The 16290-nt window shown below is 30.2% G+C and overlaps 1 protein-coding gene across 4 annotated transcripts in view; it reads right to left on the bottom strand.

The window, feature by feature from the left end:
- The window catches only part of Drep2 (DNA fragmentation factor-related protein 2), a 125930-nt gene that overhangs the window by 83283 nt on the left and 26357 nt on the right, over positions 1-16290 (bottom strand). For all 4 annotated transcript variants that reach the window (XM_067284006.1, XM_067284008.1, XM_067284007.1 and 1 more), the window contains one exon: positions 8476-8555. In XM_067284006.1, coding sequence (XP_067140107.1) covers positions 8476-8484 — 9 coding nt within the window. In that variant the 5' untranslated portion in view covers positions 8485-8555. The remainder of the gene's footprint in view (positions 1-8475; positions 8556-16290) is intronic.

Raw genomic sequence — 16290 nt, 5'->3', positions numbered from 1 at the left:
GCACTCACAATATTGTTTATTGTTCATTATTTATTAATAGCAGTCACTTCGTATTTGGTTTTAGATTTGAATAAAAACCCCAATGAGTGAAAAAAGCAACTAAGCATTTTGCATTTCTTTCGTAATACTTAACATAACCTTCAGTTGATCAATGTTCAAATTTCTCCACGGACCACCAAAATTTTCTCTCAAACCATTGATGGTCTGCGGATCACCGGTTGCCGACCGTTGTTTTATACCATAAGAGACTTGCTTGTTGTAGACCATAGAGAGCATTTTTAAGTTGACAGACTTTGTTGCCTTCATGGATAGAATGCAGCATTTGTTCTGCTTTGGTTTGAATCTGTCCCTTTGAGTTTTTAATTATATCTTCTAGGATTATTTTGATTTGGTCTGGCAACTGCATGAAAATTTCCTAGTCAATGTTTCCATTAAGGAATGTTGTTTTCATGTCCAACACTGAAATTGGTTAATGAGTAAATGCTATTTGGTTGCTATTAGTTTGAATGGAGTTGATCCTTGCAACTGGTGCAAAGGTTTCATAAAATTGATTCCAGGGTGCTGAGTATAATCTTTCACTACCAACCTCGCCTTTTGTCTTTCAAGAGTGCCATCCACATTGTATTTGTTGCAAAGGACAATGCAGCAACCTACACTATTGCTGCTAGGAGGGCGGTTGGTGATGTGCCATGTATCGTTTTCGATGATAGAGATGAACTCACTTCTGATTGCATCTTTCCATTCTTGAGCTAGTGAGCTTTAGAGGGCATCCTTGATGGAGATTTCAGTGTTGAATGCCATTTCCTGGATGACAGTGGCAAATCCAGTTGTATCATTCCCTTGTTGAACATTTTCTTGGATTAGTTCCACATTCTGTAAATATGGTTGTTCGGTTTGATGTTGCAAATTTGATTTGGTCACTACCATGTTAAAAAGTTTGCAAGGTCTACCTTTTAGCCAGTTTTGATTTGGCATGGATGACATGGACCCCTCCTTAATTCGTGATCCCTGGAAATTTCATTTCCATTACTGTCTTGTTGGATGGTTTGACTGGTGTTCTCTTTCCTTTGTTCAATGGTTAAGGGTGGAGGTTTGGTTAACTGAGTAATCACTTCATGACAATCAGCTTCTTTTTCTTGTGAAGAAGATTCTGTGGAGATGAATTCTTCAAAATTTTCATTTGACATTTTCAATCTAAGGAATTTCACATTTTGGGTTGCCAATGAGCCTCCTTCTTCCATGGGCCTAATGCCAATTCCTTCTTCAGAGCAAGGATCAAATTTACCAATAGAGTCTTAATGAAGTACAAAAGCGAGATTATTAAAGGTTTGAAAGTAAAAAAATTTTTCAATCTCTACCATTCACAATTTTGTAGGGTGTATCATTGTCTAAAGCTCTAGAAGGAGAGCAGTTCAAGATAGTTTGCAGTGTGGACAGCTTTGGCATAGAAAGAAGTTTTGAGTCCAAACTGAATCAGCATGCATTGTGCCATTTCAACCAATGTCCAATTTTTCCTTTCAGCTACTTTGTTTAGTTGTGGGGTATGAGGGACGATTAAGCATATTTTATCCCATATTCTTTCAAATAGTCATCAAATTCTTTGTTACAATATTTATTTCTGTTGTCGAATTGAAGACATTTGAATTTCCTGTGAAACTGTGTCTCTAGAAGTTCCTTCACTTGTTTAAATATGTTCAGTATATTGCCTTTGTTGCAAAGAAAACATACTTCACACCGTCGAGATCAGTCATCTAGGAAGACAACAAAATATCTAGCACCTGACATTGATTGAATTTGAGTTAAGCCACAGATATCAGTGTGTATGATTTCAAGTATACTGGAAGTTCATTGGTTGTCTGCTGAAGAAAATAAATTTTGCACCATTTTTGCTCTGAGGCATGTCTCAAACGGAGATAATCGATCACCAGATGGGATTGAATTCCAAGACATAACAAGATCATCTTTAGGCTCTTTTGGTTAAGATGACCTAAGCATTCATGCCAATCCATTAGAATGGACTTAGATTGAGCAATGGCTGCAACTGGATTCCATTTATGAATATGGTAGAGTTTGTTCACTCGATCAGCTGTAGCAACTACATGATCGTTTTGATCACGGATAAATAAACTTGTTTGCAGAATGAAACTTTATAGGTGCCAATTCCATTGGTCGTTGGAATGTCTTCTTTGCTGGCTAGGTTTACGTTTGTCCGTCAGCTGATTTCTGTAAAATCATCTCAGTTTGCACACATATGGGAAGATACACCACTATCAAGACGCCATTTGTCCCTTTTAATGGATTTAGATTGGTTTTATAAGCCAACTTTCACATTTTTTGCTTGAGGAGCAAATTTGTTAGTATTTTCAACTTGAAAGATTGAATTGACTGTCTCATCATGGAAGCATTCTTCAACAGCTTGACCAGCATACTCTTGGGTTTGTAGCAGCATTCAGAAGACTTATGATTTTGACAACCACAATATTTGCATTTCAATCTATTTGGATTTGTTTTCTCAAGTTTATCTGGAATTCTGTCTTTTGGATTCGTATGACCATCTTTGCTCTTAAAGTTTTTTTTCTTTTTGGCATACATGGCACTCTGTACTGCATTTGTCTTCTTGCCTTTTCATGATTTGTGCTCGTCAACAATCTTTACCTTAAGGGTATCTGCCAATTATTAAATTTGGCAGATTGTTGTGTGACTCAATTGCATAACAAAACTTTTTGCAGAATGGCAGAAGGCTATATAATAACATTATGGCGAGAAAATCATCATTGATATCAACATTTAGATCTTGAAGCTTATTGACCACATCAAAGAATTTGTTTAGGTGGTTTCTGGAGTCATCAGATCCATGAATCCATATTATGTAGCATGAGCTGTTTGAGGACCTTGATGGCCTTGTGAACTTTACCTTTAGACTGGTAAATGGATTCCAATTTGCTCCAAATTTCAGAAGCAGTCTTATAGCCTTTGATCTGTTTCAGCTCACTGAAACTAATTGAGAGAATTAGATCAGCTTGGGCTTCAGAATCATCTTCATCCTGTGTGGCTGCTTTGTTCTCATCATTGATGGGTCATGGGTAGGTGCCACTCACATATTTCCATGTTCCATTTTTAACTAACACAGCTCTTGCTTGGATTTTTCATATATCATAGTTAACCTTCTTTAAAGGTTCAATTTTAATTGTGGGACTACCACAATTAAAATTGAACCTGTATTAAAATTGAACCTACCACAATTATTGAATACTGTATAGTGACCAAATGATAAAAATCACAACCGTTACAATCGAAAAATCATTGTATCATTTCAAATTCTGTGAGATTACAGCATTTGTTTACTAGAATATGACCACTAATAATGAGTTTTGTTCAAATCCGTTGCTATGTCTTTGTTCACTAGCTTGGCTGAAAGTTGACTTCTTGATACATTGTTCTAACTTTCACAGATTTGAAATTTGATTATTCAACTTTTATTCATCCAATGTTCTTAAAATTTAGCACAAAAGTTCATCTATAGCAGTATTCTTGATCATGATTGAACTTTGTAATCACATAGCTTGCATCTTTGTTCTTTGCGACGACATTCAGAAGGTAATAATGTTAGCATTTACTATCCGTCCGATCGTCATAAAATTTATAAAAATAATTTATACCTTTGCTCTCTACTGATTTTCTAAGTTTCATAGTGATTGGATTGGTGGATCGTGAGAAACAGTCCAACAAAAAAAAAATAAATCTCCATATACTGCAGTTTTGATAACTATGCTTCTTCCTTGGGAATTTTTCTTCTATTCTTTTTCAGCTTTACTGCTTGGTTGGAACAGAGTTTAATATACACTATACACAGTAGACGTACAAAAGAATGAGGAGGAGGTCTACATAAAACAGGGTCTTCTTATATATGAGAAGTTCAAAGCGCCAGCTGGAATGTCCCTAAGAGAGTGCCATGATACTCTTGCCAACAATGTGTTACAAAAATTACTCTAGTAGTGGGAAATAGACATTCTTAAATTCTATTGATCATCAATCAAACAAATCTATTTCAAATCTGTTTTAGTCATTTGATTTTCACCAGTGCTTAGCATAACTTGCCAATTATCTTTATTATTTTTGATAATTTTAAAAATTTAATTAATGCTTTGTTAACGTATCTTTTTCCATTTCGAAAAATTTGGGTATAAAAACCCAAATTTTTTGAAATGGAATACTTAATTCTTAAATTTTTATCATAATAATCATTATCAGAAGTTTCAAAAGAAGTTTTGCTTCTTCCCAATTTATCTGTACATCACATCAACAGGGAATACAGATAAATTGGGAAGAAGTGAAAATTATCAAGTCTACTTCTAACTTACACACTTTTTAACTGGATAGTATTACTAATATAACAACATAATTGTACAATTTATAGATGTTGTAGGTTCATATTCCTCTTTAAGGTGATCTTTTCTTCTAAATATTTTAAATAAGTAATTAATACTAATTATTAAGAACATACATTACGATATATTGCCTGTTTCTAGGCCAAACTATATTCTAAATTAATTAAATTCTCTATGAAAAGTAATTTTAAAAGATCTGACAATTGTTTGATTCAAGATCTCATTACACTTTGGTTCATTACACATATCTGGTTTTCCTGACGACGACATCATAATGAGATATCTAACGAAAAGTCAGCAGGATTGTTTTAGTATGTAATTTTTCCAGTTCACATCTGTTTTTAAATATTTGTTTTTATGTTACAGAGAAATTAAAAAACAAAACAACAGTTTGTGAATAAAAATTCATTTAAAATTAAAGTTTCTTTTGTCCATTTAAGTGTCTTGAATTTTGTATGTCATTATAACTTTTTTGAACAGAAGCAATAGCTGTAATGAATGATCAAAACAGAGAATAAAAAAGTTCAATCAACTGAGTTTTGATTTTTGTAATTACTTCAGAAAACTCCTGAATAAAGTATATCTCTTTCAAATTTTGGAAGATTTCTAGAATATGTTCTTTCTAATGTTCAAATTAAACTTTTATTCAGTGATAAGATTCAAAAGAATAGCATTTCTTTTAAAAAGTATAATTTTTGCATTTATTCTGGTTAGTGTAAATTTTTTAAAGTGTAAAATGATTGATATAGCAGATCTGTAATTATTAATTTATATAAAAAGTTAATTAAACAAATCAAACTGCTAATAATTTAAGGAGTCTGGTTTTCATTTTGATAAAATGTTTTTTGAAACTATCTCAGCTTCCAATTAAAAGTTGTTCTAACTAATTTGAGCATATTGTATCGACATAAGTGAGAACTTTGATTTTTAACATGAAACATTAAATACAGTAGAGCATCAAATACAGTAAATATCCGACTTAATTGGGAACTGGGGTTGGTCGAATAACCGAAAAGTATAAAAAAATACATTATTAGTATAGTGTATTAGGCCTGGTTTAAATACTAGCCTCCCTTTCGTGGTCGAGCCAGTGCTGCCAGCTAAAACATGCAAAAATTTAACAAAAATAATATTAAAGTAGCCAAGACGTAACCAAATATTGTAGTGCCACATCACTAGCGGACATTTGAATTTGCCGACTAGAACACGGTCAGTTAACCAATAAACCGGTTAATCGAGGGTCGGATAATCGATGCTCTACTGTATGTTGAATTGTAATCTGTGATGAGATTTACATCTTAGCTAATATAAAAGATCTGTGTGTTGTTTTATGTAATTAATTTGTTTATTTTAACTTTTAAATTCACATAAATAACAATTCTATTCTTTGGAACTTTAAAAATATAAACTAGATTTGTATTTTATGTTTTTTAAAAGATTTAATCCCGATGATAAACAGAAGAATTTGAAAGAGCTCTAGTTATAAGTTTTTGTAGAATAAATTCTATTGAAACAATTTTTATCTTGTTTATCATGTTTTGTTTCAAGAATATTTAGTTTCTTGTGATGTTGATGAGCTGTAATTTCTTTGATCCGCTATTGATATATGGATGATACTATTATGCTTTGGACTGGAAAAAGTAGTCATTTACTACAGCAGGCAAGAACATTATATCAGTTTCATATTTCAAGAGGAGAAAAATGATTATGGTATACTAAATAATATACCATAATCATAAATGTGTTTCCTGTTGCTGAATTATTTCATTAGAATTTATATATGATGATTACATCTCATCGAAATTAAATAAACAAGTCAATTAAAATACACAAATTGATGACATATTAAAATCAAATTAATTTAAAATATTTTTTGTCTTAATAAACATCGAAGGCTTCAGAAACCAAATAAAAGGCGAGTATTTCATTATTTCTATAACATTTCATTGTATATTTATCAATTTTCGTCGCGAGATGCTGATTTAAAAAAATTTAGATATTTATAATAATGAGTAAACAAATTAAAATTTTTATCAGAACTAAACTGCTACAAATACAAATCACATCACTGTACCAGTAATATCCAGCACAAACTAAAAAATAATAAAACAATGTTTTCGATAATTTTGAAATCTTCAAGATAATCTTCAAGTTAAAAAAGTCAAACATCTGCATGAAATTTGAATGTTACTTTTAAAAAGAATGAAACAAAAATTTGATTGGACGAAAAATGCCAATGTCAATAACGACAAAACTAAATATTATTTTTTAAGTTTCAAGTTTTAAGGATAAGATTTAACTTATAGCTGTAATTCAAAAATAGATTTCCATGCTTTGGAGAATGTTTTGGCATCTCTGTAACTTATGGCCACATTCCGAAAATTAGCTTCATATATTGAGTATCTCTAGATGTTTCAGATTAATACACCCTAGTAGGAACTGGACCAAACGTGTTTTGTTGAGAAGTACCTTTATATCATTTTCAGATGCAAATGTCACTAACGCTGTGGTAGAAAAGCCCTTTTGGATAAAATACTGGTGATCCTTGATATGCTTGTAAAGAGATCTAGCCATTGCTTCTATGTAGACCCATTTCTTGTTGAATCTGTTATCTATAATGGGATGGAATACACTCCAAATTCTGTGCATTGATAGGGTCTTTGGCATTTTGCTAACTGTATTCTCTCTATGGCTTGCAGGGATCTGTATGTAGATCCTATGTATCCAATTGCATGTTAAAGAGGCATCTTGTAAAGGGATAAGGTATACACCTGGTGCTTTTGCATCATCTGTGCTATCCTTTGCATTAGATACAAGGCAGAAAATGTTGGGTTTTATCTTATAAGCTAACATCAAATTTAAATCCCTAGCAATCTTACAGTAAAGTTGATACAGGGACGATTCATAACTACACGATTAAAGTCCCCTCCGTTAAAATGTGTTCCGGTGGTATTTAAATTAGATTGATCTGTGGAAGCCAGAGTATTGATTAAAGAATGACTGTACCCCATCACAGCTACTATTGATATTAAATGATAATGCAACAAACAAAAAACTGATTCTGTATTTAAATTAAATGAAGAAATCATAATTATAATTTCTTATATTAGAAAATGCATATTTTATGATGATCTCAAAACTATTAAAATTCATCAAACATTATCACTAAACCCAATATATTAAAGCTAAACACCAACCAAATGCCGAAAATCTATCGGGCTATTATAAGGCTAATTACTAAATAAATTACGTAAGCAATTTGACACTAGAGGGAGACGTTAGGTGCCATCTCATATTAACATTAATAATTATAATTTTTAATTAATTTAAATAATTTAGAACTGCTGCGAGAAAAATATTTACATAATTTATTTAGTAATTAGCCTTATAATAGCCCGACAGATTTTCAGCATTTGGTTGGTGTTTAGCTTATATTAAAATTCAATTTATTACTAAGTATTATTATAATTATTAAGATAAATATTACGAATTAAATTATAATTAATAACATATACAATAGACAGTTTTTAAAAATTTAAATGTATTAAAAATATAAAGTTATAATAAATTAAAAATTTGATAACACAGCAAACAACCTAAAATGTACTCAGTAAATATTAAATAAGTAAACAAATATTCTATAAATTATAAACTTGTGAAAATTATAATAGCAAGACTGAGGCCGAAGTTTTAAACGCGAAAACGTGTATGTCGGACATTCAGCGCCGCTTTCCTATAAGCCTAGAAGTTTGACAATGGCATTTGGAACATCAAGCATGATTCCACTGGCTTTCCAAATGCCATTGTCAAACTTCTAGGCTTACGGCAAAGAGGTGTCAAACATCTGACATACACGTTTTTGCGTTTAAAACTTCGGCCTCAACCTCGCTAATGAATCAAAATTTCTAAAAAATATATAAAAAATTCTTAATAGCAATTTTTAAAGAAGAATTTATCACAAGGAAATTGGATAAAATCAAAAATTTTTTTAAATCAAACTCCGATACATACAATACTTATGAGTTCGATTTCAGATTGTTGTCTATATGTATATAAAAATTGTACATAAAAGTTAAAGTGTACATACCTTCTCCATTGCAATAAATGCAAATCATGTTAAGAGATAAATGTACTTCAGGTAAGTCATGATTTGGCAACACATTCTTTCTATTTAGAAAAAATTATGTAAATTACATTATCTAATTAATTTTTATACTATTAATATTGTAATATAATCTACAAAATTAAAATAAAATGTATAAATAAAATTATTTTATCAAAATATAATTATTTCATCATATAAAAGTGTTTCTCAAACAAGCATATAATTACAAAATCAATGTTAAAAATGTACTTTCTTACATTAATTAATAATCAGCAGTTTTTTTATTACTAAAGAAATAAAAGAAAACAGAAAAACTGGACACAAAACAAATATATTTTTAGATATCAATATATAGACAGAATTTAACATTAGTTTAGTGTGAAACAACGATCATTTCGCACTCATTCGACAGAGTATTAATTGTAAGCTCATTAAAATGTGCAAATCTTCTCATTCATTATTAATAAAACTCATGATAAAAGTGGTATAACTGCACTGTGTATTATATGTGAAGTTGCACTCTCTTAGGATAATGAATTTCCCAAATGGCCTTTGGTTGTAAGGAACATCTACATAACCCAATTCTTAAATAAAAGTGTTATTTGATGAAATTGCCAAAATTATAATTATAAAATTAATACATTTTAAGACTATACAATAATGAGTCTCTCAATGTCCTTTCTTACACCTCTGGAAAATAATAGTCTTACGGCGGAGTCAACCTTTTATTACAGGCTGTTGACCCACCTCACACAGTGACGGCACAAGTAAAAAATGTTATTACATTAAAAAATTCTAGGACAAATTCACATTTAGAAAAATTATACATTTCTTTCTAGACTACACATACAATATATAAATGTGAATTCTGGCATTTTTTAATGCAGTTATTAATTTTTATAATTGTGTTTGCCACTGCTAGAGAACTTTTTAACTTTTTTACATTTGATGGAGAAGACACAGCCTAAAAAGGAAGGTCGGTTCTGCCGTAGATTTGTTATTGCCTCTACAAGCGTGTGAAAGGACAGAAGGATTATGGACTCATTTGTATGTATAGTCTAGGAAGAAATGTATAATTTTTCTAAAAAAATGTTATTGTTTAATAAAACATTATCAACATTATTCTTTGTTATAGCTACACTGCTTTTGCATATATTAATTCTAAATAACTTCCTTTAAATGCCTTTTTTTCTCTGATAAATAAAAGTGTGCATTTTAATTTTACTTTTTTTATAAAATAGAATATAGTAAAAAAGAATTAGAGCCAAGTGCAAAAGGCACAGGATAGCGTGAATTATACTTTTTCTTAAATATTCCATGTTGAACGGAGGACAACTCATATATCCATTCATCTTATATGCCGTAAGATACACTAATCAAAAATATCAACTTTAGGAGCAGAGATTTATTAATGATTAAACATTTTTGAAGATATTTTATCTCATTTTCAGATCACCACTAGATCAAAAAAAAATAATTTAAATTCATATCACTATTATAATGACACTGTATGAAAAAAGTATTTGATCTTTTCATGTTTACAACAGAAGATTTATTCCAAAATTAATCAATTTCCCCGAAATGGTTGTTTTTCTTTTGTTTGTAGAATGAGAATGCATTAAAAATGCATCATTTTCGTATATTATTCATATTTTTCTACAACTTTATGTCATATAAGAATTTCCGCTTTATAACAGATGTTGTTATATCTATAACAAAATTAAAAATTGTTTGATCTCAATTTTGCTTATCATTAAAGATGAACACTGAAATTTACTAACATCAATTTAGTATAAAAAGGAAATTCAAAGTTTGAGTTATTTCATTGAAACTTTGTATAGAAATAAACGTGCTTGATTAGTTAAACTTTATAAAATTGAAGAATTTAATAAAATTTTTTCAACAGTTTCATTTCACTTTCAACAAAGCATATTAGTCATTTTCATGCAAGAGTTCTGAACGGAACACAAATACACAAACAGAATGTTTTGAAGTTTGAATTGAAACTGTTTATAAAACTTAAACTTTTAATTAATTAATTTTTTAAATAAGTTTAAATTTTATGATTCCACTTCAAACTCCAGAAAATTCTGTTTTGTGTTCCATTCAGAATTCTTGCCTGAAGATGAATATGGTTCATTGCAGTGGCATAGCAAGGGGGGCAAGGGGGTATCATGCACTGGGTGCCACTCGCAGAGGGGTGCCCAAATGGTCTCCAAGACAAACTATGTGTGTTACTGGAGGGGCGCCAACAAAAGGTTGTGCCCCGGGCGCCAGTTATGTTCGCTATGCCACTGGTTCATTGAGTGCTAGCATTTAATTTAACAAAATTTTCAAGTTTAATGCTATAAGTCAGTTTATTACTTATTTTTCTAATGAATATATTTGGTGTCAAGTGGATGCATTTGATCTTTTAAAATTTTGTACTTTGAGTGCGTTGAAAACCATGTAGGCCTATTTTCAGGTACACGACTCAATCTGTACACACAGATTGCAATAATAGAATTCTAATTACAGGCTTTTTAATATTAATTTGAAAACCATTAATGATTAATATTTCAACATTTAAAAATCAAATGGCAAATTAACATATTGCAATAAATCCGACATTTAAAATTTTTGTTGGAAACTCTTACAATAAACAACAAATAACCTCATTTTAATATATATTGCAGGATATTAATTGTACTACCCACAATTACATTTGTAGTAAAAACTGAATTATTGATCTATTAAACCAGATACAAATATAAACATCTTTACAAAACCCGACACATTATAATAAATCTAATACAGCTGACGTACGAGATCTAGCAACACATCCGCACGGTAAGCGGCAGTTGAAGGTTTGAGTCACGCTCCGGGCCAATTCTTTTCTTCCAGTTTAATCTAAAATTATTTAATTAAATTTAATACGAGATGATGTCTAACACTCCTTCTAGGGTCAAATTCATTTGTAATTTATAATTATTATAGCTGTTATTTAGCCTGATCTCATATGGCAGTTGTAGTAGATTTATTAAACCAGATAAAAAAAAAAAAAATCAAAATTGTGACAAAATAAAATGAACATTTTTCTAATTATTAAATTATATTTGTTTTGAAAATATTATTTTGCTTCTATATGACAATTTACTCTAAAAGACATGTCTAGAATCTTTGGTGTCTAAATACAAGATATGCACCTGCTAACTAAATGATCAAATACGATTACCGTGTAGGGAGAGAGAGAAAGACATACTGATAGATTTCAGAATAAACTGACTTATATAATTTATTAAATCAAAGTAAAATTATCCATTATTGAACAGTATTTGCTTTAGTGAGATGTCACTGACTGACTGATACGCAAACACTCTCAATGATTCCTCTAAAAATTAAAAAAAATTTTGTCATTTTACCACTTTTGGTTTTATATCACCACATTGCAATCTTCCATCTACCTATATTCCATATAAATGCCTGCTATTTACAGGAAAACTTCAAACAGACGAGTGTGTCACAGTGCCTATGGTTTTAATTGCTAATTAACAAATTTTTGCAGTTTGAGAAAATAGGGTTAACTCTATTCTGTTGAATCTCACAAATCTGTGAGAAATTATTTTTATCACAAGATGATTTCTTTTCTATAAAAGATATCATTTTGAAACTTTTTCAGTATAAAGTAGACACTTTTGTCTATCTTACAGTGCAAATTTCATCTCTCTCCTACTCTAACTTTTAAAAGACTATGTGGAATTTTTATCACTTTTTATCCATATGATTGATTATGAAAATTAGTTAATTCAGTTACATTTTTTTTTCAAAATTACTTTTGTTAGAAAAATTTTTTTACTACGTATTTACAAATATTTGGGAATCAGTCGGCATAAATAAATTTTTACAAATCTATTTAAATCATACCTAGTTGCTTTCAAAGGTTTTATAATTTATAAAAAATAATATATGCATCAAACACCTTTATTATCAGTTGGAAATAGTAACTTGGCTTCGTTTCAGCCGTTATCAATAAAAATGAAATTTATAAAAGTTATCGAATTACTGGTAATTCTCTTAACAAATGCCTTAAGAAAGGGTATGTAATTGAGGACAACCTTTTCCCTTTGGTGATTTTCCTTTTGCGCACGTATAAGATTACGATCTTTCTTAATAAGAGCCTCTATCTTTTCTCTTCAGTAGCCGTGCTGCATCGCTGTTCTTCGGATATATTGTAATTCCTTATCAGTATCACACACGTTGGTGCAATGTGTGTGCGCACTTCTTATCCAAGAATAAAACATCGCCATTTTGATATGCTCCGGATCTGCAGAATTCCTAGGAATAATGATGGGAAGAGAAATTTGTTTACAGTATATATCTGTTCTGATTTCCCATTCTATGCATGTTATAGTCAAATCCAAGAAATTAACGCTACTTCCACTTTCTTGCTCCAGTTCCAGCTTTAAACCATATGGGTTACCATTGATTAAATTTATAAAATGGTTATTGCTGCGATTATCTTTCCACAAAATAAAGATGCCATCTACGTATCTCGTGTATACTAATATGTCTTGTAACGAAGGAAGGATACTGTTTTCGAGTTTACAGAGCACCAATTTGCAGAGTATAGCCCATCGGTATGCCCTGTCCCTGTATATAATGAGTTCGAAAACATTTTTATGATATTAAAGAGTTGTGCTGGACATTTGAAAGATTTTTGTTTTTATTGTTCAAAGTATAGAAAGAAACAGAGAATTTAGGATTATATATATAATATTTAAATAAATTTAACAGTGGAAGTATTGTGTATTTGATTTTTTAAAATTTTTATTTAAAAAGAAGCCTCACACATACCTCCAATTTATTAAACAGAATAAATGACTATATTATATAAAATGCATTGCCAAGAAACACAGACATCCAAGAAGAATAAGTAATTAATAAACATGATTCAAATGACACCAAACCATACATAACTATCAAATACAACCATGAACTAAGGACTCCTTGCTTAACGAATATTTAATTTTATTTGGAATCATAAGCATAATATTTTAGTTTATTGCTAGTGCTGATGATAACTTACAGAATATTCACATTGTTTAAGGTGACCAGAATTCCCGCTTTTGGCAGGACAGTCTTGATTTTTAACAATTTGTCCTGCGGCATTTTAAAAAAGTCCCTAGTTTTGGAAAGATTAAGTTTTGTCAATTACGTGTCACAAACTTATGTCTTATGTTTAAGATTTGTAAAGATCATTTTGTATCACACATGTCAGTACCAAGATGTGCATGAGCATCGGAAATAAAGAATGCTGCGCCGACAAAACCCTTTGTGTTTGTGGCAAAGACCAAAAGAAAATGGTTTGGGGCATGCAGCTGCAGCAACAAAACAGCATGTGTTCACAGGCTGTCTGTCCAAACGAGCAAACATTTTGTTTGTTGCATGTTACATGGCGCAGAGATCTCGTCTGTTATCATTTTAGAAAGCTAGCAACTAGTTAGAGCACATGGTTTGCGTCATTCTATTGTTAGTGGTGGAGCTGGGGTTCATTTTGGTTATGACAGTATTACATAATAAAAAAATTACAATAATAAAATGACATTCAAGGCAAATTCAGAAGAAAAGTGATACAAGTTATTATTATTATTATTTAGAAAGAAATACAGAAGGATTAAAATAATTGTTAAAATATAGTTTTGTCATAGGTAATTTATGATAATTTTAAAGATTTTTAAAGATTTATAATAGTATATATATTTATTATATTTGCAAATTTTACACATGTTGAAATTTAAAAAAAACATATAATAAAAGAATGATATTGTTACACTTCATGCCAATGTACCTGTAATGAATGATTGACACATCGATGTTGCGGGGTTACAAACAGTGATTTGTAATATTTCACATGTACTCGCTAGTACATGTGAAATATTACAAATCACCATCATGGATGAAGTCCTTGTATGATGATATGAGGACTCAATTTGAAACTATACATGTGCTAAAGTTATTTATAGCTTTATAAACAGTGGGAATCTATTTGTTGGTAACAGAACAAATCGAAATCATAATATAATGTTTGATGAGGTAATGGAAACCATAAAAACAGTAAAACAAACTAAAGCTATAAAATCATTAAAAAATCATAACCTTAAAAGGTATCAAACATATAAATAAAAATATAATTGTTATATAAATCTGTGTATATATTTATTTATTTATTTATTTAATTTACAATTTAAAAATTTCAAAACAACTTTTAAATGGTTTTTAAAAAACATTGTTTTAATTTTCAATTGATTTTATTTCAATCTTAATTAATTAATTTTGCTTATGTTTAATTGTAGTTTTACTTTCAGTTTCAGTGTAAAGTGGCTACTTAGTATTGATATCTGTAGGGTTCCAACATTTTTTTTTATCAAGGGTTCTGTGATAAAAATAACTTGGGAACATCTGCTCTAGTATACCAGACACAGTGTAATGATAGTTACAATGTCAAATTTCAGTGAGTCACAAACTGTCTTGGTGTAAATGTTGTGAGTCGAAGTTGTGGTAATATTAAATCTGACACACAAAAATGAAAGCCCTGGAAATGACCATCTGTTGTTATATTTTTTTCATTTTAACATAATTTTAAACTGTAAATGCATTAGAATAGTTTTTTTATAAGAATAGAGTTACTCTAATGTGGCTTTTGTACAACTGTAGTATAGGTGGATTGTCTCAAACTACGGCAAGGCCTAACTCACAAAGGAAGTAGCCAGGTTGACAATAGGAGTAATTAGACAGGGACGAAGGATATTGACTCCACAGAAGGCTAAACAGACTCAAAAAATTTCCAAAATAATAAAACCAAAGTGAAATTAGAACCCAAGACTGCTAAATTACGCAATGATGACAAGGAATAGGGTTCTTATTTTTGTGTCTCTCTTCCTACTTTGCAAACACCAAGAGGACTATTTTCCATATCCATAATGTCAATATCATCACTCCTAATAAACTTAGGTATTTGCCAATTACAGTTTTTCGATCACTAGTTGCAATACTTTTCTTTATAGTGCAGTTAATTTAATTTTCACTATTATAGTCTTTCACAATAAGTGATTTTGCTGAATCTAATCCAATTAATCCTACATACTATATTTTTATATTATATTAATTGTACTGTTTCCTTGTATCACAGATGAATATTTTTGTACATGATTATCTTTTTTTCTTATTGTACTAAAAATATAATATAAACTACTCATTGAAAATACTCTGAAATAACATGACTTTTTAGTGATGAAATTCATTCTGTAATTTTTTATCAGCAATTTTGTTTTCCTATAATTCTGGTCAAAATTAAAAAATATTTTATTAAACAAATGAATGCACTTTCTCAACCTTATTCTTCCACATCCAAAGTGACACAATTCAACAGTCAAAATGTTTAAAAAAAAAACCAAGTGTTGTATCTGACACTGCCTTGTGAGATTTATCCAAATATGACACCTTGTGGAAGGGGGTTTGAGAAGTAGATATCAGTAAGTGTAGTTGTAATGTATGTTAAACTTATTTAGAGTCACAGAAGAAAAATTATCAAATTACCAAGAGCCACAGAACATTTACATATTCTGTGATTCTTAGTAAGTTGGTTTCTATTCAAATTTTAAAAAGATGGCTCTTCCTGAAAGGAAGGTTGAAGACCCTTGGTTTACATTACTAAATAGGATGTCACATTACATGCATATGGTATTTTTAGGAACATACATAAAAATGTGCAAAGCAAGCAAAGAAATATAATTACTGCATTCAAAGACAGTCTTGTTT

Source organism: Centruroides vittatus, unplaced genomic scaffold (genome assembly GCF_030686945.1).
Source record: "Centruroides vittatus isolate TY-2023 unplaced genomic scaffold, ASM3068694v2 scaffold_1047, whole genome shotgun sequence".
Classification (NCBI taxonomy): domain Eukaryota; kingdom Metazoa; phylum Arthropoda; class Arachnida; order Scorpiones; family Buthidae; genus Centruroides; species Centruroides vittatus.
The sequence above is the reverse complement of the archived record's forward strand: the minus strand, read 5'-3'. Positions and strand labels throughout refer to the sequence as shown.